This window comes from Rattus norvegicus, chromosome 12 (assembly GCF_021556685.1).
Source record: "Rattus norvegicus strain SHRSP/BbbUtx chromosome 12, alternate assembly SHRSP_T2T, whole genome shotgun sequence".
In the NCBI taxonomy this organism is placed as follows: domain Eukaryota; kingdom Metazoa; phylum Chordata; class Mammalia; order Rodentia; family Muridae; genus Rattus; species Rattus norvegicus.
Genome location: NC_141545.1, coordinates 10,959,805 through 10,985,719, shown reverse-complemented (window position 1 = coordinate 10,985,719; position 25,915 = coordinate 10,959,805). Strand labels below are relative to the sequence as shown.

General features: G+C 42.2%; 1 protein-coding gene across 1 annotated transcript; it reads left to right on the top strand.

The window, feature by feature from the left end:
- Positions 1-1,158: 1,158 nt before the first annotated feature.
- On the top strand, positions 1,159-25,610 carry Zfp958l1 (zinc finger protein 958 like 1). Its single transcript, XM_087579639.1, has 4 exons — positions 1,159-1,266; positions 18,660-18,786; positions 19,106-19,166; positions 21,627-25,610. Exons 1-4 carry the CDS (start codon positions 1,264-1,266, stop codon positions 22,837-22,839), a joined length of 1,404 nt encoding a protein of 467 aa, XP_087435765.1. The 5' UTR covers positions 1,159-1,263; the 3' UTR covers positions 22,840-25,610.
- Positions 25,611-25,915: the final 305 nt, after the last annotated feature.

Below are 25,915 nucleotides of genomic sequence, written 5' to 3'. Positions count from 1 at the left end.
ATAAAATCATTGCTTTGAAATGTCTCTCATGTTTTCCTGGTCTGCCACAGGGTGTGGGAGTAGAGTGAAAATTTTCTCAGTTCTTCTGCCTTGGCTGTTGTGATGGCTACTGTTCTTATTCAAATTGACTACATCTGGGGTTAACTAAAACCCAAAGAGTTGGGTACTGTGGAGGCTTGGGGGGAACCCTTCTTTAATCTGAGGCAATTTTGAGGTAACAAGATCCAGTTTTAACCTAGACCCCGGTTTCTGGTGGCAGCCTGCATATTTGAAGAACATTGACATGGTAGTTCTTTTTCTTTTTGCTTTCCCGACCTTTGGATAACACGTTCATTTTTTTTTTTAAAGGCATTGGAGCCTGCTGCTTGAGGATTATGTTATATGCTGAAGATCACTGAGACATTCAGCCACATGGGCTGAACCACTAGAGTGTTCTTCAACTTTCCATGGGTACACAGACACTTTCTATGTACAGAGACTCAATCTATCACTTCTGTCAATCTGGAGATCCTAGACTAAGACAGCTGTGGTTTCTGTTGTTTTCCACCTTCCCACTGAGGAAGATGTGCTGGGTAACAATAGTGCTCCACAATGTTTGTCATCTGTTTCCTGCTTTCCTTCAAGTCTTGTCTTATACCTCCCAGGTGAAAGTAGTTGAACCTAGCAGGAAGCCACAAGACAAAAATCTTGTTCCCTAAAATCTCTCTTTAACGCTTAATATTCTGAGCACACTTCCACTTGTGGGACACATTGATAATTCCCCGGCAAGCTAACCACCTTGATTCCAGGAGGAAAAGGGAAGGAAGTGCGGTGATGGGAGCCCAGGCAAGCTCTGACGTCACAGGAGAGGTGAGAGCATGGTCAAGGCCAGTAGAGGGGAGGAGCAGGCAGCTGCGCAGCAAGGAGCTGAGTAGTGGGGGCCTCACAGGAGCTGGCTGTGGTAGCTATTGGAGAACAAGAAAAAGTGCTACTGAAATGCGAATCTCTACGCATCCGGAAAAGATGGGCCCCTGGACTGGAAGTCCGGCCCAGGAACCACTGTGTTCAGCACACTCTAACCCTAGGGAGGTGCTCTAGCGGCTCAAGACTCACTGGCCAATCAGAGTCTCCAGACCGACCTGTCAGTCAGAAGAGAAGGAGGGCTCTTCCGGGTACGGTACCGGGAGTCCAGCTCTGCAGCTGAGCAGGCTTGAATGTGTGACGTGCTCTGTGCGCTGCAGTGTGGTGCGGCGAGGGAGCTCAGGCGAGGTCTGCAGTCACGGCATGGTGAGAGCAGGGTCACTGCCCACGAAGGGGCAGAGCAGCGGGAGCGAGAGTGGTGGGTCCTCCCTAGAGGCTGTGCGGGAAGATAGGCACAAGTGCTACCGAAATGCAGACCTTTGCTTGTCTGGAAATGGTCTGACCCTGGTCTGAAAGCCTAGACCTGGAACACTACGCCCTGTTCCCTCAGCACACTCTAACCCAAAGAGAGGTGCTCAAGCTGTTCAAGACTTGTTGGGTAGTCAGAGCCTGCAAGCGGACCTGCCAGTCAGAAGAGGAGGAGGGTTTTGTTTTCCCCCGGGTGCCCTGCTGCAGGATTCGTTCTGTAGCTGAGCAGGTTTGAATGATTTGCTATGCTGTGCTCTGTGCGTTGCTTCTGGGTGCTGTGACGGGAGATCAGGCAAGCTCCAAAATCCTGAGGTCGTGAGCGAAAGGTCATTGCCCACAAAGGGGAGGAGCAGGCAGAAGAGCGCTGGGAGCCAGAATGGTGGGTCCTTCCTGGGACTGGGTGAGAAGCAGCCCCCTCTGAAGTCTTTCGGGGTCCTTGGACCTGGCGGTGGCCTTGGAATTACTTCACTTCGGAGGCTGGAGTCTTGTGTGTAGAAACATTCTTGGCAGGAAGCCAAGCTTAGAGAGCCCTCCTTTCTCTTGTGTCTTCTACAAGTTTTGCCCTTAGCATTTAACATTTAGGTGTCAGATCCATTTGGAGTTAACGTTGTGGAGGTTGTACAAGGTATCTCAAGTGTTGGGTAGCAGCACTCCAATACTTAGCTGCGACGTAGGAGAGGAGACTAGATGATGTAAAAGATTTACCAATGCATACAAATAGTAAGTGACATCAAATAACATTTAAGCTAAGACACCCTACAGGCAAGAAGCACGCTAACCAGACCTAGTAGAGATTAAGAGGCTAGGATACACATGTTTGTTGACCATGATTGTCCAGAAATTTGGCTCCAAAGGATAACAAAGGAGACCCCCTGATTTACAATCACTCATGAGGTTCGTTGTCACATCCAAGAACAGGCCTCTTAACAAGCTGCCCAGGGGGCATTACATGGTCATAACCAACATTAAGACCTGATGTGCCCTATAGGTACATTTTCTCCTGTTCTGCCACATGGGCAAGACTACACTGGGTGATAACTCTTTGAAAACACAACACGGTTCTGTTAAGGGCTGGCCTGGTCAAGCAAGTCTTTCCAGGAGGCCCTCGTGTATGGAGAATGACAGCTTTTTCTCAGGCCCAGGAACATGCTTGTCAGAGCTAGCAACAGCTTGGGGAGGGAGCTTCCCCTAAGGCCCTGATTTATTGAGAATAAAATAGAGCTCCTTCTCTGTAACGGTTTGTATATGATCTGCCCAGGGAGTGGCACTATCAGAAGATGTGGTCCTGTTGAAGTGGGTGTGTCATTGGGTGTGGGGTTTAAGACCCCCATCCTAGCTATCTGGAAGTCAGTGTTCTGCTAGCAGCCCTCAGATGAAGAAGTAGAACTCTCAGCTCCTCCCACACCATACCTGTCTGGACACGTGTATGTTTATAGCCATCTCTTTCTTTGGGCTAGAGAAGTTTTCTAGGACTTTGTTGAAGATGTTTTCTGGCACTTTGAGCTGGGAATCTTCATCCTCTTCTATCCCTATTACTCTTAGGTTTGGTTTTTTTCATAGTGTCCCAAGTATCCTGGTTATTTTGAGTTAGAAATTTTTTACATTTAGCATTTTCTTTGACTGATGTATCAGTGTCTTCTATGGTATGGTGTATGCCTGAGATTCTCTCTTCTATCTCTTGTATTCTGTGGGTGATGTTTGCATCTGTAATTCCTGTTCTCTTTCCTAGGTTATCTATCTGCAGGGTTGCCTCCATTTATGTTTCCTTTCGTGCTTCCATTTCCATTTTAGGTCTTGAGCCATTTTATCCTTATCCTTCACCTGTTTAATTGTATTTTCCTATATTTTTAAAGGGATTTATTTACTTCTTTCCCCTTTAAGAGCTTCTACCTATTTGATTATATTTTCCTGTATTTCTTTAAGTGATTCATTTATATCCTCTTTAAAGGCCTTTATCATCTTCATGAGGTGAGATTTATGGTCCCAGTGTTGCTCCTCAGGTGTGTTAGGATCCAGGGCTTGCCATAGTGGTAGAACTGGTATCTGATGTTGTCATTTTGCACTACTTCTGTTGGCTATGTTCTTGCATTTGCTTTTTGCCATCTGGCTGACTCTGGTGTTGGTGCCTGGTAGTCCCTGGGTAAATAAGCCTCTGGGACTCGTTGTTCTGGATAGCTGCAAGCCTCCCCAAAGGCCAGCAGAGCTGTGGGTTGGAGTATGTGGTGCAGAACCTCAATTGCAGGTGCAGGTATGGATTGGAAGGAAGAGGGGTCTCTGATAAGTCAGGGCAGAACCGTAGCTGGTGTGCTTGCTGTGGTCCCCGCATGCAGGAGGACTGGGTCACAGGGGTCTCACCTATGTTTCTCAGTTTCAAGCAGGACTCAAGGGAGGCAGGCAGAGCTGTGTGGGCATGTAGTGTTTTTCTAATCTGAAATTGTATGTGGGGATGTGTACTGGAAGGACTACTGATAGGGACAGTATTACTATTTAAAATTCATTTTATTTCTGCATCTTTGCTCTAATTTCTTATTTTTTCTGTTTTCCAGTCATTAAGAATTTTATTCCTTTTTCTCAAGTGCTTTCAGATTTCTGTTTAGAGTAACATCTCCTCTTGCTCATTCTTTGGTCATGCTATATAGTTAAGATTTGCTTTGAACCCCTAATCCTGCCTCTGATGCCTAATGCCTAGAAGAGTGTCATAAAACTCTTGTCAGGCTAGACCCTGACTGTAAATGAGTGAGGAGGAAAATAGACCAGTGAATGTGTGGCCTCTAAACTCTCTCTGACTTTTTCAGGAGAATTAAAAGACAAAGAGTGACCTGTGTATGAGTTGGGTTCACTGATGAACTTCATAGCTGTTGTAGTCACAGCACAGAAAGGGATGGAGAGAAAGAAAATGAGAAATGTTAAAACTACTGTTTTAGCAGTAGTTGGCATTAGCAATGTCGGGTAATCAGTAAAATTCCAAACTGGCCATTTTGGAGTGTTCACAGACCAAGGCAGTCCAAGAATCTGAATGAGAAGCTAAACTTATTTCCAGAAGCCCAATCAACCAACATAGACAATCTGGAAAAGCAGGTGTCACTGTGCCTAACAGGAATGGTGCTTTTCCTCTCTGAAAACACACACCCTGAAAGAAAAGCTGTAAATAATACTTGGTGTGCTCTAATAAGTTTGTCTAGTCCCTGAAGAATATTGGAGCATAAAGCCTGTTTCCACTTTTGAAAATAGTTTTTGAGATTATAATTAAATAATTTCAACCTTCTCCCCTGGACTTCTCCATTCCCCCTACTGTTAAGTCTCAAACCCTGAGACAGATGGTTGAGGTGCCTATGTAACAAATCAAAGCAGACTTGGCTGCAGGTCCTTCTCCCTTGTTTTGGTTACTTGGTCTTTTTTATCTGTCATTTAACCTCCTGGTTTGTTGGTCTGGTTCTCCCTCTGCTCTCTCCCCTTTTCTCAAATGGCTCAGGGTCCTGCCTACTCTGGACTCCTCCCGATGTCCTTGCCTCTGGCATTGCTCTCCTTTTATCTGTAATAAACTCCATGTTCTACTGTCTCTAGCAGCAGCCATGACCTTTCCTTTTTATTTCTGTTTGTCACTCGCTTCCCATGTTACTGCTCCTTGCTTTAAACTTCATGGCCACTTTTGCTTTAATTGTTGTTAATGTTTGATTTTGACTGACGTTTGGTTGCAGGATTTCCCAGCTATGAGGGAGATGTTAGTGTGTAATGGACCCCGTGTCTTGGAAGAAAAACAGAAAGTGCTCTAGAAATTGCACTGAAGTGCCAACTTCCCAGACTAGGTTTCTCTCTGCCCCTAGGATAGCAGGGCAGAGCTGTGAAGGCCTCAGTTGTCTGGGTCTTTCCGTCACCAAGTAGAGGAGATGCTATTGTCCTGAGGCCCAGCTCTGATGTCCAAGATAATGAGGGACTCTGGGTAGACCCAGCAATCAGGACCAGCCGTGGGAGGTACCGTGCAGGTTCTTTCCAGTATTCTTCTCTTTTGCAACTACAGGGAGCTATGAGGAGGACCACAGACCATGCCGTGGTGAGTGTAGTCCTCCTCGTAGCTCCCCAGGCCAGAAGGAGCAGATCTGCTGATCTATCCATATCTGATCCACTGGGACTGAGACAGAATGTGGGTCAGACGTGGTTATGTGGGTTCAGGTGGTGACTGGGCAGAGAGAGGCCCTTAGACTCAGACCCTCTCTGTGTAGAATTCCCTCAGGCAGGGCATACTCTGCAACACGGGCAGTGGTAAACTGGCGTTGCTTTCGGTGTGTAGTAGTAGGAAGACAGATTGGGAAAGTGAAGTCTGGTTTCTAGAAGTTCTGAACATTGCGTCCCACATTCAATTTTGTGGGATATTTTATAAATCGTTTAGATACTGGTAGGAAAGAGCTGATGGGTTCATCCTTCAGTAATACGTGATTAGAGTCTTTTTGTGTTCCCACCCCCACCAGCCACAGTGGTGTGACGCAGGGAAATTCAATTCCGCAGGGAAATTAAATTCCGGGCTACAGAGGGAGCTTCTGAGATGCAGGGCTTTGTCCGTGTGCATGGTGTTGTGTGATGTGGGTAAGGCAGACTCCTCATCGTGTGTTGTGGTCCATGTGGTAGGAAGCAGACATTAAGTTATTCTCCAACACTGCTTTGTGTGTTGTCTTTAGTGAGGCTATGTGTGCTTGAAGCCCCAAGGGACACGAGGGCCTGCTGAGACACAGCTCACCTGTCTGGTCACCTCCATTCTAAAGAGAGACCTCTAGAGCATGGGGCCTCTCTGTTTGTAAAAAAGAAATCAACAGAAGCTGGAGGGTCAGAAATATAACAGTTTTTGGGTAATTTTGAGTTTTTTTGGTTTTGTTTCTTTGGGTTTTTTTGTTTGTTTTTGTAGTTGTAACGTCTGTGCTTATTTACCTTGTGTAATGTACAGTCAGGAAACATTTGTCAAGTTCACATTTTTCCTGGTGGACCTTTCCTTAGGTCTTTTATGGAGAGGTTGAATATATTTTAGAATTATGGTTTTGGCCTTTTCATCCGGTCCACTTATTCTTTCACAAATATTGTATTCATTGTTCATTGTTGTAGCTTTGTGGTAAGTACAGAATTCACATTACCCCATTATGTGTAATATTTCTTTATAATCCTAATGAGAATTCTGAGGGTTTGTTTTTTTTCCCCGCTGTAAATTGTTAGGAATTTCCTTTGGATTGTATTGGATTTCTGGTGTAAATTGAACATAGCCAACATTTTTTTTAATACATCATTTTAATGGTGTTGTTTATATAGTGTAAAAGAATAAAAGATGTTATTCTAAATAATTATTCATTTAGTTAAATACAATAAGGTTGTGAAACTGAAACTGATGTGAAATGATGTACAAAGGCATAGAAAGAGGACTTCAGTGAATACATTATCCTGGTCACGTAAAAGTTCTTGCACCAAGTATGATTTAAATAGGAAGAATAAAAGGAAACTAAAACATGATCCAGAACCATTCGTCAAACACTGAATGTGAGGGTGACTTGGGACTGTGTGTTAGTACGCTAAATAAACTCTGAGAGCAGTAGGTGGGGATTGTCCACAGATATTAACTAAAGTTAGTTAAAACCATGTTGCATTGTTACAGTTGATGTAAAATTACAAGCATTCACTGTATGTATTATGATGCAGGTGGACATATTACCTACACTCACAGTACCCCATTACCACGAACACATTCTCACTCTATGTTTTTGTGTACCTACACTATACAGAGTTCTCATAAAAATAACAATATTGCCCTGGATCCCACTAATATTGTCAGTGTGTTTTCTGTGCATTTGAAATTAATTTTAAGAAGTATCAGAATTCTTATTCTCCTTGAGTTATGTTCATGGTGGCTTGAGGTATAAAATAACGTAAATGCTCATTTTCTCAGGCCAAGCTGGCGCCTGAGGAGGGCACTGTGCTAAGTGAATGAAGACAAAGAGCGAAGGCCAAAGGACTCTACAGAACTCCACAGTCAGTGCTGAGTGGGTTTCAAAGCAGCACGTGGAGTTATAGCTCTTGCAGGATCGATAAATCCTCTTTCTCCCATCTGAATTTTATCTTTAATAAACTCTCATTTGTCAGATGGATGTGAGAACTTCTTCGGCCTATACTTAAGATAGCCATATAAAATGAAGGGCGGAAAGAATAGAGAATCGAGCCAAAGCAATCACCTTCAAAGGCTTTTTTCTGATTATTGTTTTAGTTGATTATGGAAAAGGAAAACTAAATTTCAAGCTTTTATAGCAAGAGAGATGAGAAGAAAATGTGCTGTTATTGTATCCTGTAAACGTGGAGAAGCCACTTTATTTGGATGGTATGAGAGCTTTCTGCCAAAGAGTCATACTGCTTGAAAAAGGAAAAATGGGGTTAAGAAATAGACTGACTTATTGTTTGAATTTAAATAATGACAAAAAATTTTACTTTAACAAAGATTCAATAGTCTTAGGCAAGTGACAGATCTCTCTCTTTTCTTCTAAATTACCCACCCTTTGCTTTGGAGAACTTGTTTAAACATTTAACATTTTTATATATCAGTTTATATGTCTAATGCATTATATATGTGGTGGTTAATGTATATATTTATATGTTTTAACATACTTATATGTTAATGTATTATATACTTTCTCTAGCAATACTGTATAAGAATATATATATATATATATATATATACACATATATATGTATTTCTATTATTTGAATAGTTTTTCAAGTTTTCCTTAAAGAGGAACAAGAATACTGTTTTGAATTGAAGCAGTAGGGACCTCTGTAATTCCCCCATCCAAACTACTACTAAAAGCTAACACAAGAGAGTGACCTGGGTCTGTTTCCTACGTGGTGTATATTTCACATTGCTGAAAGCGAAGCTTCTGACCTCAGAAATCTAGACAGGGCCCAGGAATGAACTTGTCATGAACTGCTGTGCGCTGGTCATCCTCTACATAAACAGAAAGAGACCTGTATCTATCAGAATCATCCTTTTCCTGTCTTCATGACTTTGCTTCTCTTCGTTCATTATTGCTTCCAATCTTTGCACTTTGATTCAGGGAAAATTGAATTAACGTTTTTTATTCAAATAGATTCTTCTCTCATTACAGTCTATTTTGACCAATTTTCCTTCCCTCCACTCCTCCTAAATCCAGCCTGCCTCCCATCTCCCCCAGATCCACTTCCCCTCTTGTTCAGGCCTCTGAGAGAGGACAGGTGAACAAGAGCAAACAATATACAAAATAAAAGACAAAGCATTGGACCTAATGTAGAAGGCCAACCAGTAGAACTCTCAGCTCCTCCTGTACCATCCCTGCCTGGATGCTGCCATGCTCCCACCTTAATGATGATGGAATGAATCTCTGAACCTGTAAGCCAGCCTCGATTAAATGTTCTTCATGAGACTTGCATTAGTGATGGTGTCTGTTCAAACAGAAAACCCTAACTAAGGTAGAAGTTGGTACCAAGGACTGGGTGTTGCTGTGATAGGCCTGACTATGCTTTTGTTTGGAAGAATGTGGATGTTTGGACTTTGTATTTGGAAAGCAGTGGAATGCTTGAAATGGGGCTTAATGGGCTGTCCTAGTAGGAATATGGAAGACTGAGAATGGTTTGAATCGTGCAGGCCTGACCCAAGAAGTTTCAGTGGAGAATTTCAATGTGTGGTCTAGAGACTGGTTTTATGGTGTTTTGGTGAAGACTGTGACTACTTCTTGCCCTTGTCTGAAGAGTCAGCCTGAGGCTAAGGTGAAGAAATTTAGATTAATTGCACTGACAAAGGAAGTCTCAGAGACACCCATCATAGACTTTGTTCTCTGGTTCAGTCTCATGAAGAGCATTTTAAAAAATCATAGCAAGCTGAGAAAGGGGAAATATAAAATGTATGGATCAAGCATAAAAAGGATACCAGGATGGAAAATGGAGCTGCATCCTTGTGTTCAAGGACATTAAATTGATGGAAACAATTAATGGAATAGTGATTTTTAGTGGCAAGATCCCACCCAGCTAAATTTAGGTCCAGGCATGGTACTATAAGCCATTAATCAACCCCAGGAGGCAGAGACAAACAGATCTCTGAGTTCAAGGCCAGTCTAGAGCAAGTTCTAGGTGAAGGAAAACTTAAATCCAGGTTTGGTAGATCATCACACCTTTAATCCCAGGCACGCAGATCTCTGAGTTCAAAGTCAGTCTATGGAGCAAGTTCCAGGACAGCCAAACTTAGGCAGTGAAGGAGTTGGAACACAGAAAGCTGGTGATGATGTAATAGAACAAGGGGGCATGTTCTAGCCCCAGCAAGCAGCAGAACTTGGCAGCTTCTGCCATGTAGCTCTGGCTATAGAGTCAAGAAGGGAATACTGGGACAGTTGGTGCTAGTTAGCTAGAGCTAAGAAGCTAGTGATGATTAAGAAGAGACCAGAATCACCGAACTGAAATCTTCTGGGGATTATTTTGTGAGAGCACAAAGAAGCTGTGTTCCAGAGATAGCAAGGATTTACCTTGTGCTTCAGCTGTACTTGGTATTGTGAGTCACCTGGGGAGTACTGGTTTTGAAGGCATGAAGAGGTCATAAAGAACAGCTGGGGCTTGGCACTGTGAGAGGCCATGGAAGGCCATTGGTGAAAGTGCAATCTCAGTTGCAGCTGATGACTGAAGGGGTCATACAAAGGATTTGAGACTTGACACTGTGAAGAGAGCCTATGAGAGGCTATTGGTGAAGCCTAGTTGCAGCAGAAGACCCCCAGCATATTGGAGATGCCAGTACTATGGGATGATCACCAAGAACAGCAGTGGCAGTGGGGTGGATCAAGCTGAGCTTAGAGTGCTACGGAGGGCAGAGTTGGAGAAGTGACTCTTCCTTTAGAGGAGCCCAGAAGATCATGTGGGGGCCCCAGACATTGAAACGAGAAACTGTAATCCTGAGGTTGCCTTGGAGACCCCAAGATGTTCAAGATGCCAGAACCCAGGTCTATCTGATGAGAAAAGCTGCTAAGAGGAAGTCGAACCAGCCTGGGCGAAAAAAGTTTATTGCAGCCATCAAAGATGAGAAGAAGGAGTTGGAGATCTGAAGACCACTTTGATATCAGACATAGAGGTTCAGATTTAGAGTTTGCCCAGCTGGTTTCCTGTCTTGCTTTGGGGATTACAGTTAAATGATTGGATGAATCTCATAAGAAACCTTGATCTTTGGACTTTTAACATTGTTGAGACTGCTATAGCCTACGGGGACTTTTAAAATTGGGCTAAATGTATTTTTCATTATGATATGTTTAGGTGTGGCACGCATAGACTCATGTTTGAAGGAGCCTTTGGGGGCCATGAGTGGAATGTCATGGTTTACATATGCTTGGCTCAAGGAGTGGCACTATTAGAAAGTGTGGCCCTGTTGGAGTGGGCGTGTCACTATGAGTGCGGGCTTTAAGACCCTCATCCTAGCTGCCTGGAAGCCTATATTCTGCTAGCAGCCTTCAGATGAAGAAGTAGAACTCTCAGCCCTTCTTGTACCATGCCTGCCTGGATGCTGCCATGTTCCCATCTTGATGATAATGGACTGAACCTCTGAACCTGTAAGCCAGCCTCAATTAGATGTTGTTCTTTATAAGCCTTGCATTGGTCATGGTGTCTGTTCACAGCAGTAAATCCCTAACTAAGACTCCCATGCACTCGCTATGCTCGCTATTTAAGTCTCTGAGATTGCTGGCCATCCAGGTAGTGTAAGGCGTGGATTTCCTCTCATGTGTGGGCCACAAGTTAAACCAAACATTGGTTGGCCACTCAAACCGGTTTGGTGCCTCCATGCCACTGCACATCTTACAGGAAGGACAGATTTTAGGGAATGGGGTTAGCTGGGTTTCTGTCCAGGTTTTTCTTTCTGTAGTATGTAGAATACCTTCTTGCCAGTTGTTCAGTTTCTATTGGTTAGTAGGCTTTCTGTTTCTGTAGATGATATGCAGCTTTAATCCATGGTAGTCTGTTAGGATGCAGTTGATTATTTCCATTTTCTAGTATCTGTTGAGACTTGCAGTGTGTTCAAGCATGTCATTGATTTTGGAGAAAATTCCACAGGATGAGAAGAGGATATATTCTTTTGTTCTTGGGTGGAATGTTCTGTAAATATCAGTTGGGTTCATTTGGTTTTTAACATCATTTAGCTGAAGTATTTCTTTACCTTTTTGCTGTTGTTGTTGTTGTTGTTGGTGGTGGTGGTGGTGGTGGTGGTGGTGGTGTGGTGTTTGCTTTCAGTTTTTTGAATCAGGGCTGTTTTGTGTAGCCTCGTCTTTCCTGAAACTCATTGTGTAGACCTGATTGGTCACAAAGTCGGAGTTCCACCTGCCTCTTCCTCCCTGGTGTAGGGATTGAAGGCCTGTGCCTCCATGCCTGGTCTCTGTATTTAGTTTTTTACTGGAAGACCTGTCTGTTGTTGAGAATGGGATATTGACTCTCCCATTGCTAGTGCATGCTATTTAAGCTGCAGAAGTGTTTCTTTTACAATGGGGTGGGGGGTGCTGTTATGTTTGGGGCATAGATATTAAGAATTGAAATGTTAGGTTCTTAGAACTTTTTTAGTTTGAAGAGTATATACTGTCCTTTTTTGTTTTTGTTTGAAGTCTATTTTGTGTATTAAAATGGCTATACCAGCTTCATTCTTACTTCCATTTCCTTAGAATATCTTTTTTCCTACCCTTTACCTTGAGGCATTGTCTATCCTTGATGTTTCTATTATATAACAGGAGGGTGGATCCTGTTTTAGCTCCTTTCTATTAGCTGTGACTTTTTATTGGTGGATTAAAGTCATTGAAATTAAGGGATATCAGTGAGCAGTGATCTATTATTCCAAGTATTTCACTGGTGGTGGTGGTCGTGGAATGTATGCGATTCCTTTCCGTTTTGCTGATAATGTGAGATTATTTATGTCGTGTGTTTTCATTTGTAGAGCTAACTTCCTTGGGTTGTATATTTTTCTTCTAGCACCTTGTATAGGGGGTATATTTGCAGGTAGATATTGTCAAATTTGACTTTATTCACAGTGTTTTATTTTCACCATCTTTGGTGACTGAAAAATTTCTGGGTATAATAATCAGGGCTGGCTTCTGTAGTTTCTTAGTCTGCAGCACATGTATCCAAGCTTTTCTGGTGTTTAGAGTCTGCATTGAGAAGACGGGTGTAATCCTAGTAGGTATGCCTTTATATGTTTAAAGTATTTTCTGGTTCTTTGAGCTGGTTTTCTTTTTCTTCCTGTATTCCTATTATTCATAGTTTTTGTCTTCTCATAATGTGCTACAACTCCTGGATGTTCTGACCATGGAATGTTTATGCTTGACATTTTCTTTGATGTATTCATTCCTTCTATTCTATCTGTAATGTCTAAGATTCTACCATCTCTATTCTCTGGGTGAATTTTGCCTCTGCAGTCCTAAAATTTTCATTTCCAGGATTTCCTCGGTGTGTGCTTTCTTTATTGCTTCTATTCCCGTTTTTTGGTCTTGAACTATTTTATGTGTTTCCTTCAAGTGTTATTGTTTGTGTTTTCCTTTATTTCTTTAATGAATTTATGTATTTCCTCTTTAGGGATCCTATCATTTTTATATAGTTGGTTTTAAGGTTTTTTTCTTGTGCTTTCAGCCATGTGGGCACATTCAGGACTTGCCGTGGTATGATAACATGGCTCTGTTGGTGAAATATTTCTCTGGCTTTTATTGATTATGTTCCTATTCTGGTGTCTAGACATCTGAGATTGGGGTGATTATAGGTCTTGGTGCTAATTTCTGTGTTTGTCTTGTTTGGGTGGGAGTATTTTCCCCCTGGGTTTCTTTCTGTTTGCTCTCTGAATTTTCTGAAAGGCGGTTTGCTGAGTATTACCTCTTTTACTGACCTAATTGGTGGATGTGTGCCAAGGGGAATGCTTACTAGTGTTGGGGGCTGGGGAATAGGAGGCCATGGAGAGATAATCTTAGCAATCTACTCGAGGTTTAGACACAGGAGAGGGGAAGCTGCCTCTGGTGTTCTGTTCCAGCGCTTGCAGCAACTGTGAAAATTTGGTCTGGAGTAACAGATAGTCTGGTCGATCTCTGGACAGCCTGCCTACCTGGTCTTCTGGCAGGATTATCAGATGGTTAAAACTTTCTCATATATTTTTGTCTCTGTGGCCTAATTAGCTTTAGTTTCTCAACATTTCAGAGCCTACAGTCATGTGAGGGAGCCCCCCTCAGTTGAAGGTGTGCCCCCATCAGAATGTCTTGTTGCTGCGTCTGAGAGATTATGTTGGTTGATGATTGATGTGGAAAGAATCTTCTACTGAAGGTGGCAATGTCTGTAAGCAGGTGTGCCTGGGTTGGATGGGAAAGTTGCCTGAGCGTGAGACAGTGAGCACACCAGAGAGCAAGCCAGGAAGCAGTTTTTGCCCATTTTTCTAGCATGAGTTTCAATTCTAGGCTCAAAAGTGACGGACTGTGATCTGACAGAATCATCCAAAAAAAAAAACAAAAAAACAAAAAAATGTTTATCAGCTGTGATGTTTTTGCTTAGAGGATTCAGTCACAGCAGCACAGTAACAAGTTAGAACCACAACCACAAAATAATATGTAAAAAGGGATTTTGCTGCCGGAGAGAAACTTGAGGTGTTCTCTTTTGGAAGAGTGTCAAAGATGTTAGAAATTAAGGTGACCAATGACATGAAAGGCTGTACACAGAGCTTAATCAGCTGTTCATGTAGGACCTGGAAGATCAGAGATTGAAGAGTAATGTAGGCAAAAGTCAAGGCCATGGGATTTCAGTGAAAAAATAGACTCCATGAGAAATTTACCATGAGGTCATTTGTGTGATACTTTGGCCCCAGATCTTTCTTATTCTGCCCATACCCTGAGAAAATGAGTAAGGCAGACTTGAAGAAAATAACAGACTGATTTCATAGACAAAATATTGAATCTGTGAGATGGTTATTGCTAATGACTCAGGACTGTGGTGAAAAAAACCATGTGGGACAGAAATAATGTAGTCTGTGTTTTGTAATTAAAAGCAGCACTGGGTAGTTTCAGGTGGCAGTCAATGCTGAAACAGAAGCAGGGTGTTCAAGGAGATTATCACCATTAAAGAGAAGGCCCAAGTGTGTGCCCTTATGGTAATGCTGCTAAGCATTTAATAAGTGGAAGAAGTAGGCAGAGTTAATCCTAGTCCCAGGAGAGAACTTCATATAAAATCTGCTGCAACTGTGCGTCCAGTGCGGCGCGGGGTCTGTCTCAATGTCGACGTCACATTGACAGGAACACCCATCTTGTGCTGGCTCTGGAGGCTCAAAGGTGAGGAATTCTTCCTCTGTGGTTTGGGTTCAGCACACTCACTTCATCCCTGTCTCACAGCGTAGGAGCTCCAGTGAAGAGATTCTAAACATTCCTTGGATGAAGCTGTCAGGATGAATCCTTGGTTACCTTTTGAGACCACAGGCTGTTGAGGTACCCAGGCTTCAAGGCATCTGCATGGAGAGCAGCATATAGGAGATGGAAATGAGCAAACTGAGAAGTATGAGAAGTCGCAGGGATAGGGACAGCTGATCAACTTGAAACTGAAGCCCCAAGTGTCTGAGACAGAGCTACAGGATCTGGTGTTGCCCTGCTGGGTTTGTTGCCATGGTTCAATCTTCCTTCACGGTATCCACATTCCTTTTTCATTGTAATGAGAAGGGGTATTCTGTGCCTTTGATTCTATAAGGTGTGGTGATTAAGAGATTGCTTTGAGTGTCAGAAGGAACTTTGGACATTTGAACAGTGTAGGAGTTGTTGCAGAGAATGAGGATCACTGAAGTTAGAATAAATTTATGTTCATCACAGGATGACCACGAGTCAATAGTGACCAGACTTCAAATGCAATAAATTGAATCAAAAAGCTCTCAGATAGTACGATGTCTTTGAGCACTTGTCTCTCTCTTTTGTAATTTTCGGGGGGAGATTAAGGAAGCTTTTGTAGTAGGAGCCATTCTAGATTCCTTATTGGGGGTGAGATTCGAGTGTGTATAAAGTCAACCCATTTCCTGTTTTTTATGTCTACTCTGTGGTGGATGAACCTGATCAGCCACATTCCTCTCAGGCTGGTATGCCCTCACCATTATAGACTATTACTTCAAATCAGCTAAGTTCTATCAGAAGCACTTACTATTCAACAATAAGTTATTTGCTAGCCAGATGTTTTCATATTGTCAATTTTGTTGTTTTTGTTTTTGAAGATAAAGTTTCTCTGTGTAACCTTCCCTGTTCTCAAAGTAGAAAGAAGCCCATGCAGACTTTGAACTTAGACATCCACCCGAATCCTGGCTCTAGAGTTCTGGAGGCCAACACGCTTGACTGTTTTATATATATATTATTGGCTGGTGGGCCTGGAGTGTTGGTTCTTGTCAAGTCAAGCGTACGCTATTGCGACGACCATCCTCCACATCTTCAATTTTTAAGTTTGACGGAGAGTGTGTTCTGTTTGTCAGGACAGCATGCCTTCATGATGTTAACAGTCCCTGAGCCTTCTAAGTCATAGGATTGCAGATGTGTGACATTATTCCTACCTTTCATGTTTGTTTTGAATTTTTTATTAGTTATTTTATTTACATTTCAAATGTTATCCCCCTGCCCATTTTCCCGTCCACAACCCCCCTATCTCCTCCTCCCTCCCCTCCCTGCCTCTTTGAGGGTGCTTCCTCACCTGCACACCCACTCCTGCCTCAGCGACCTAGCGTTCCCCTATCCTGGATCATCAAGCCTCCACAGGACCAAGGGGCTCCCCTCCCACTGATGCCGGATAAGGCATTCTTCTGCTACATATTCAGCTGGAGCCATGGGTACTCCCTCTTTGGTTGGTGGTTTAGTCCCTGGGTACATGGTGAGGGAGGTCTGGTTGGTTGATATTGCTCTATGAGGTTGCAAACCCCTTTAGCTCCTATAGCCCTTGCCCTAACTTACCCGTTGGGGTCCCTGCACTCAGTCCAGTGTTTGACTGTGTATATCTGCATCTGTATTGGTTCGGCTCTGTCAGAGCCTTTCAGGGGACAGTTATACCAGGCTCCTGTCAGTAAGCACTTCTTGGCATCAGCAGTAGTGACTGGGTTTGGTATCAGCAGATGGGATGGATTCCTAGGTGGGGCAGTCTCTGGATGGCCTTTCCTTTAGTGTCTCTGCATTTCCTTTGAACAGAAGGAATTCTGGATTCATATTTTTGAGGTGAGTGGGTGGCTCCATCCCTCAACTGGGGGCCGTGCCTATCCACTGGATGTGGTTTCTACAGGTTCTCGCTCCCCTTTGTTGGGTATTTTGGCTAATGTCCTCCCTGTTGGGTCCTGGGAACCTCTTGGGTCCCTGGCATCTGGGACTTGCTAGTGGCTACCCCCAGTTCCTCTCCCCCACTACAACACACCTACTTTCAAATTCCTGAGCCTCTCTATGTCTCCCCCATCTCCTCCCATATCTGAATTGGCCCCCTTTTCCCTCCCCTTCCTCACTCCTCCTCAGGTACCTCTCTCTACTCCCTGAGATTATTCTCTTCCCCCTACTGGGTAGGGCTGTAGCCTCCACAGTTTAGAATGATCTTTCTTCTTGAGTTTCTGTTGCGGTAAAAATTAAAAAGGAGCACGTCCGGTTCCCATGCATCACCACTCCACACTGGACCCCTGGCCTTAGTTCGGGCACTGTAGGGCCATACAGAACTAACATCAATTTATCTCAGCTGCAGCTGGTTCCAGTATGATGCCACGCCACGTTAGCCTAGCTGTCTTCTAGCCCCAGTGGTCTCTCCATTCCCATTGCTAGTCACCCTGGCCAGCCCTGACCAGCCAGGAACTCTGGTCCCAGCTACCTGGTAACACCAAGACTCAACAAACTGTAACTCTCAATCTACGATACATCCACAGAGTAAATTCACTGCCAATGAATAAAGATAGAAACTGCCCACCTAGACAGGAGAAAATTGACCAAACAAGAGAGACCACCTGGATCTGAATCATCTTCCTCCATCATCTCCATCTTGATTCCTCTCCTGCACCTGCTCCTCCTCCTCCCTCCTTCCTAGACTTTAACCTTCCTATCCTTATCCTGGACCTGCCTTGCTGCATAATGACATCATCCTGTAAGTTTCATATGATCTGTGAGTTGTATCGTGGGTATTCCGAGATTCTTTTTGGCTAATATCCACTTATCGGTGAGTAAATACCATGTGTGTTCTTTTGTGATTGGGTTACCTCACTCAGAATATTTTCAAGTTTCATCCATTTGCCTGCGAATTTCATGAAATCATTGTTTTTAATAACTAAGTAGTACTCCAGTGTGTAAATATACTACATTTTCTATGTCTATTCCTCTGTTGAGGGACATCTGGTAAATATTAGTATCTTGCCTGTGTGTATGAATATGCACTGTTGTGTGCCTATTCCTCATAGTAGTCAAAACATGACCTCAGAATTCCTGAAGTTGGAATAGTAGATAGTTATTAGTCACCTTGTAAGTACAGTTGATTCCAATTATTTGCAAGACTAGCAAGAGCACTTATTTTACTGGTAAACCATCCCTCCTGCCCTATGTTGCTTATTTATGATTAACATTTATATTTCTAATGTTTTATCCATATATTCATAACTGTAAGCATGCATTTCCTATTAGTAAGCTCTTACTAATATTACAGTTTAAACTGGGGCACTTAAAGTTTCAGGAAGATGAATACAGAACTGTATTCAATTTTATATCTTTGCAGGAACTTCAGTAAAGACCTCTGAGTTCTTTCTATTTTGTTTGTTTAATTGATTCTTGCAGGGGAATCAAGGTCTTAATATATACCTCTGCATGCCCTGTCTCCCATTACATGGACTAGCCTGGCATCCACCTCAGTGAGATAGGTTTGTCTCTGGCTCCTGATTGCTGGGATTAAAGGCGTGAGCAAGTACACCCATCTTACCCATCCTTTCTGTTGTCAGTAATCATTCAAATCGTGTCTCTGATATGTACTCCCTACTGTTGATCTGTTTGCTCCTCTCTCTCTCTCTCTCTCTCTCTCTCTCTCTCTCTCTCTCTCCATTAGTAGATGTTTCTCTTGCAAGAGTATATCTTATTCAAAGGGCAGAGAAATGACAAGGGTCACTATCCTCTTCAGTTCTCTTCAACAATTGCTTGGTAATTCCATTATAACATCCGTATTATGGAATAGACGTTGGAAGTACCAGAATTATAAGACTGTATTGTCAATGTAGTATACATTGAGAGTGCTGCCAATAACAGCCTTTTTGTTGTACACATGTTTGAGATATTTAGGATGCAGTGACCTTTAACGATGTGCATGTGGACTTCACTTCCGAAGAGTGGACTTTGTTGGATCCTTCCCAGAAAGGTCTTTACAAAGATGTGATGCTGGAGACCTACTGGAACCTCACTGCTATAGGTATGACAGTAAATGTTCCTTTACTTTTAAAAATAAGGGGCAACTCTTTTTGTTATTGATCCTTTATTGTCATTTCTTTTTTTTTTTTTTTTTTTCTTTTTTTCGGAGCTGAGGACCGAACCCAGGGCCTTGCGGTTGCTAGGCAAGCGCTCTACCACTGAGCCAAATCCCCAACCCCTCTTTATTGTCATTTCAATTGCGAATGAGAAAGAATGCCGTAAATAAATCAGGCTTGGCTCTAAGGTTTAATGAAGATAATAACTTGAATATTACGTAATTTCCAATTATAGAGCATACGTTTTTCTGAACTATATTTTAGGTTACAGTTTGGAAGACCATAATATTGAAGAACATTTTCAAAGTTCTAGAAGACACGGAAGGTAATTTTTATGTACAAGCTAATACAATTGTGCCTTTGAAGAAATTTTTACCTCTGACATAGAAGGGTTTTAAAAAGCAACATTTTAAAAAGCACTGCTTGAAGTATATTTGTGATTATTAAATTCTCACAAAGCCATGTGTATTAGTCAGGGTTTTACTGCTATGAACAGATACCATGACCAAGGCAAATCTTATAAAAACAACATTTAATTGGGGCTCGCATACGGGTTCAGAGGTTCAGTCCAGTATCATCAAGGCAGGAGCACGGCAGCATCCAGGCAGGCATGGTGCGGGAGGAGCCGAGTTCTACATCTTCATCTGAAGGCTGCTAGTGGAAGACTGACTTCCAGGCGAGTAGGATGAGGGTCTTAAAGCCCACGCCACAGTGATACACCTACTCCAACAAGACCACACCTCCAAATAATGCCACTCCCTAGGCCAAGCATATTTAAACCATGACATCATGTATCCCAATGTCAGGTATCTGATTTGTGTTTGCACATCATTCCTCTAAAAAGAATTCAAGGAAACAATGCCTTAGCAGACGTCACTATTGGAATCATAGCTGTATTAGATCTATGCTACAAAACAGCCAATTTGTTTGATCTTGTAATACTCAGATATTGTAAAAGTTATACACTTTGAATAGGTAATAAGTATATCACCAAAACCTTCTAATAAATAAATCATCCATTTTAATTAAAGCTAGTCTTACTCTTATCCCTGTAGTAATGTTGCTAAGTTTGTGAGAGGGGCAGTTTATGAGAGTCAGGAACGTTGTTGTGGACAAAACCTAATCCCTATACTACATGTCTATGAGAAACAAAAAGTCCTCAACACTGTGTGAATGCAATGTGGGAACCTTTCATTTGTTATTCTTTCAATAGATGTATCATGTGTCACAATGAATACAGGCCATGTAGACATGGAGATATTGAAAGAAGCAATGCACTTCTTTCTCCAAAAGTAATTTTTAGAAGATATGTAGTCATGTAAGGGTCTGTGATTGACCGAAGAACAATATCTCCTACTCAAATAGTCTGCAAAGGCCAGTGTCGATTCTGCAAAAGTCCAGCATTCATTGTCTACCATTCATCAGGATAGAAGACAGAGATGTGAGCGTCACAGGCTTAATGTAAAGCCAATTTGAGGAATTTCAGGGAAGCCTCGGTGTCCTTTGTCCTGTAGTTTATCCTGGTTGTCTGCATTTTCAGGGGTTTACATGCCTCTGGGAATGGCTAAGGCCCCAGGGAGTTTCCACAGGCAGCCAGGTGATGAGGCAGCTCGTGATTGTCTGCCCATGGAGACTCTGGATTTTCTAGTAACTGACTTGCCCACACTTGTCCAGTTTAAGGAACAGAAACTTAGGCCTTGTCTGGCAACCTGTTGGTTTGGGGCCTGTCATGAAGTTTGCCTGACTTAGTCCTTTCTGTAGTCCCCACCGAGTAAATTTTCTGAATGTGATCTAAGTCTATAATTTATTAGTTTTCCAAGTTCATTGGGAATACAACCCCAAACGCACACTGCAGAAGATCCCTATGAGTCCTGGGAATGTGGAAATTCTTCTGTTTGTCCTGGTTCACGTTACAAATGTAGTTATGACTCACACTACAGGAAAATTTATGAATGCAATCAGCGTGGTAAGGTTCTGCGTTCTTACTGTTCTCTTCTAATATGTGAAAACCATCAAAGAAAAAGGGAAAGGAGGAAAAGGAGTCTATAAATGTAAATCATGCAGTAAATGCTCTTAATGAAAGAACCTCGCTCAAGTCTCAGGATGGTGCGCCCCAGGAAACACGAGAGACCGGTCTTGATGTAAAAGCAAGAGGCCGTTTAATAATAACGAAGCTCCGGGCCAACACGTGTCTCACGCAGGAGACAGAGGAGTTGACCCCGAAACTCAAAAGTCAGGGGTTTATATAGGGAAAGCTAGGGCGTTTTGGCGCGGTTACACACAATTGGCTCATTTAAACATAGCAGTGAGGTTACAACAAAGAAGAAGAGTACGTGCTAGAAGTCAGGGGCTTATCAGGGTCTGGAGGACATCTAGCTAAAGTGTGACCCTGAGTAAGCTGGGGGGATGTCTTCCTGCCCGATGGTTTATGGGTCAGTCCTTGATAGCCTGCGCTGGTTCCTGCATTCCTTTTCTCTTATCTTTATGGCCTGCTATTCCTGGCTGCAGGGCTTAGCCCTGAGTCTGTGGATTTTGGAGCTTACTCTTTTAATTTTATATTTTTAAACCTTAAATCCTTATAATTTCCCTTTCTTTACTATCATGGGTATCTTCAAAGATGGAAAGCTACCCATAATGAAAGGACACCTTAAACAAAGTGATATAATGCTAAGATCTGATTCTCCTTACAGTTAGATCAGATTCTAAAATTAATTCATTCAGATCAAAAGTTTAATTGGTGTAATGAATGTAGTAAAGATTTTACATATACCAATTATCTTTACAGACCTGAAAGAAGTCATACTGAAGAGAAACCCTATGAAGATATGAAGTGTGGTGAAGCCTTTGCACATTGCAGTAGTCTTCGAGCACATGAAAGGACACACACTGGAGAGAAACCCTATGGATGCAATCAGTGTGATAAAGCCTTTGCGTATCACAGCAGTCTTCGAATACATGAAAGGACACACACTGGAGAGAAACTCTACAAATGTATTCAATGTGGCAAAGCTTTTTCAGATCAGAACACTCTACAAAGACATAAAAGAACCCACTCGGAAGAGAAACCCTGTAAATGTAATCAATGTGGTAAAGCCTTTGCATGTCATAATATTCTTCAAAATCATGAAAGAACTCACACTGGAAAGAAAACTTACAAATGTAATAAATGTGATAAGGCCTTTACACAACACTATTATGTGCGAATCCATGAAAGAACACACACTGGAGAGAAACCCTATGGATGCAATCAGTGTGGTAAATCCTTTGCGTGTCTCAGCAGTCTCCGAGTGCATGAAAGAACACATACTAGAGAGAAGCCCTACAAATGTAATCAGTGTAGTAAAGACTTTGCGAGTCAGAGTCATCTTAAAAGACATGAAAGGACACACACTGGAGAGAAACCCTATGAATGTAATCAATGTGGTAAAGCCTTTTCAATCCAGGATACTCTCCGAGTGCATGAAAGAACACATACTGGAGAGAAACCCTTTGAATGTAACCAGTGCGGTAAAACCTTTAAACTACACAGTCAACTTCGAATACATAAAAGAGTACACACTGGAGAGAAACCCCATGAATGTGATCAGTGTGGTAAAACCTTCGCATGTCCCAGTAGTTTCCAAAAACACAAAAGAATACATTCTGGAGAGAAACCCTATGGATGCAATCAGTGTGATAAAGCCTTTGCAATTCACAGTAGACTTCGAAAACATGAAAGAACACATACTGGAGAGAAACCCTTCAAATGTAATCAATGTGGTAAAACCTTTTCACAGTCCAATAGTCTTCAAGTACATAAAAGAACACATACTGGAGAGAAACCCTATGAATGTAATCAATGTGGTAAGGCCTTTCCGTATGACAGCAGTCTCCGGGTGCATGAGAGAACCCATACTGGTGTGAAGCCTTACGAATGTAACCAGTGTGGCAAAGCCTTTGGCTACCACAGTCATCTCCAAAGGCATGAAAGGACACACACTGGAGAGAAACCTTATTAACATAAGCAATGTGGGAAAGCCTTTGTAAGTCTCAGCAAACTTCAGAGGCATAAATGAATTCATCCTGGAGAGAAATCTCAAGAATGTATTTAATATGGTGAAGGCGTTAAACGGTTTTATAGTCTTCATCATCACAAAAGTATACCAGAGAGAAATTCTATGAGTGTAGGCAATGTGCTGAAGTCTTTATGTTATGGAGCCCACTTAGAAATCCAACACGACACAAAAACCAGGGCTACGGGTATTCACTATGTAGTTGATCTGTGTCCACTGATGCAGGCAGGATGTAGGTTTTACAGTCTAAAGATCATATCCATTTTCTCTTTGTGGTTAACAACAGGTATTGTGTTTTGGGGTAAAAAAAGATGAATAACAGAAACTGTCATTTGGAACAGTCAATATGTTTTGTGAAATAGGAAATGTGGTTAGGAACAATCATGTTTTGGGAAACAAAAATGAATTATGGAAGCTTATCAATTATTAGGGAGTCTCCAGCTCCCTTATGTTCTGGGAACTTGAATTTAGTTTTGCTCTATGATTAAATGAAGTCTTATAGCAAAATGGCTGTACTTAGGACAGTTTCTTTTACTTGTTCATGGTATTTGCATATTACAGTCATCTTCGAATTCATAAAAGTGAGTACCCCTATAAATGGAGTCAATATTAGGAGGCCTTTTGTCAGAACAGTTATTTACAAATATCTAAAATAACATGTCCTGGCAAGAAACCCTACAAATGTAATCAATGTGATTAAGCACAGTTATATGCGACTAGGTAGAAGAACACCTGCCTGAGACGACACTAGGAGGTAAGCAATGTGGTAAAACCTGTGCGAGTAACTGTGCTCAGGAGAAAAAGCCATAGTGCAAAGAAACCTGTGAATGCAGTCATTGTGGTAAAGCTTTACGTGTTATGATCTCTTTATGCAATATTAAAAGCCTTAGTGTGCAATTAATCTGTTAAAGGCTTTACACATCACAGTAGTATTTAGGGACCTGAAAGAATTCATACTATAGGGAATCTATAAGGATCCTATAAGAACTGTAGCCAACATACTTCAGTTGCACAAGATTATTCTGAAGAGAACATCTGACCAGTGTTAACAATCAAGCATTATGGTGTTCCTCTTGATTTTATTTGTACTTGTAAATTCATATGCGCAAGTGTATGAATGTAAGTGATAGCCCTTTTAGACTTCACAATTCTCTTCAATTACTCATCCAGATGTAAAAGTTTACGGGTGTGAACTACTGCCTTTTTTGTTGCTATAATAAAACATTGTGCCTAGGGCAACTTATAAAAGAGTTTAATTTGACTTATGGTTCCAGAGGATTACGGGATCACCATGAAAGTGGCAGTGCAACAAGTGTTGCGCATGACGCTAAAAGAGGGGGCTTACACCTTACATCCTCAGTATGCAGCAGAATGAGTTAGACCTAGGAATTGTGTGCAGATCTAAACTCTCAAGTCAACCGCCAGTGATATATCTCCTTCAGCAGGGCACCATTTCTTAAATCTTCACACACACACACCCCCAAATAATACCAACCGAGCTACCTTGATTTCTCTGATTTCACGCCTATGTGCTTGCTGTTTCTATCCAGGATGAAGAAACACTGTACATAACCTCTTAGATGCCTTAACTCCTGAGTTAAAGGAATGGATGCTTACATAAGAAAAACATTCATGAGTAAAAATTATTTGTTTGAAATTTTCTTTTTAATTGTGCAATCTCTCTCTCTCTCTCTCTCTCTCTGTGTGTGTGTGTGTGTGTGTGTGTGTGTGTGTGTGTGTGGATTCCTTGGATCCTGTAGGAGGAATACAGGGATTTGTCAATAACCTGACCTTGATCCCAGGAATCAACTTGTCTTAACTGCTTCGCCATATCTTTAATCCTGTAAATGTTTTAAAGACTATTTCACTTTGATGGTAGGAAATAAAGAATTCATACAGGAGAAATGCTGTATCTATGTGAGCAATCTTGTAAAGACTTTAGACATCATCGTCTTCAGTTTCAAGGGGAAAAAAATCTTGCTTCATTTCTTTTTCATCATAGCCGTAACAAAAGCAAATTGTTTTCCACGTTCACTCATGTGTAATGGTGGAGACCACCAGTTGTGGGTGTGGCTTATACTTTGCAACTCTTGGAGTGGCTATTGAAGTTTGGTGTATGTGTGCCAAATCCACTTACAGAAGTATGTTAGGCTATTGTAGTTCTTCTGTGGCTTCTGTTCGTCTTCTACTGCACTGTCACTTGGTAATAGTATTTGTCTGGGGCCATGTATGAAATGGGATCCCTATTAGCTGAGTGGTTCATTGTTTAGTATTAGACACTGTGTTGTCTGTGAAAGGGTGGTGGTTGGTGTGGTGGTTGGTTGTTCATTGTACAGAGCCATATTGGATTTGGGCCTAGCCGCTTTTTGACTGCATGGCTCAAAGTGACTAGGTGACTCTGGGCTGTTTGGCCACAGATATTCACCCCTAAGATGACTGCCATAAGTCTTAAGATTGTTGGACAGAGGCCTCTCCCATGAATTTACGGCACAGGAAGATAACATTCAAGGGATGCCTCAGCTCGAGCAGATACCAGTTACCTCCTGAGTCAACACCTGGTCCTCATCATCGTCTACCGCCTGACCTCTTTGTCTCCAGCTATCACTGCCTATATCCTCATCTCCCCCTCCTCTGTGTTTCACAAAGGACACTCCCCCTACCTGAAAGCCTTAAAAGTTGTAACGTTCACTCCAATAAAGGAGACCTTGACAACAGAATCTTGCTTGGTCTCCTTCTCTCGCCCCGCATTTAAGCCCAAGGGTAGCGCCCCTTCGGGACCCTGAATAACTGGGTCCCCGCTGGCGGGGACAGTTCATCACTGTGTTTTTTATATTTTCACAAATTCCTTGGAGGTGATGTTTGTCATCAAGCCTGACTTGGATGCCAATAATTAGTCAAGGCTGTATTTGAATTCTTGATTCTCGTATCCCAGCCTTCTGGGTACAAGTTCAAGAGTAGTAGGTGTACTCCCAATGTGTCCTGTTTTGTCAGCTCCATTTAACAATGCTAGTCAGAACACTGA

Excerpts from the sequence above, each read along its gene's own strand:
- Zfp958l1 (XM_087579639.1), top strand. Across the intron at positions 18,787-19,105 it reads CTGGAACCTCACTGCTATAG|GTTACAGTTTGGAAGACCAT; the intron begins GTATGACAGTAA and ends ACTATATTTTAG. Across the intron at positions 19,167-21,626 it reads AGTTCTAGAAGACACGGAAG|ACCTGAAAGAAGTCATACTG; the intron begins GTAATTTTTATG and ends TTATCTTTACAG.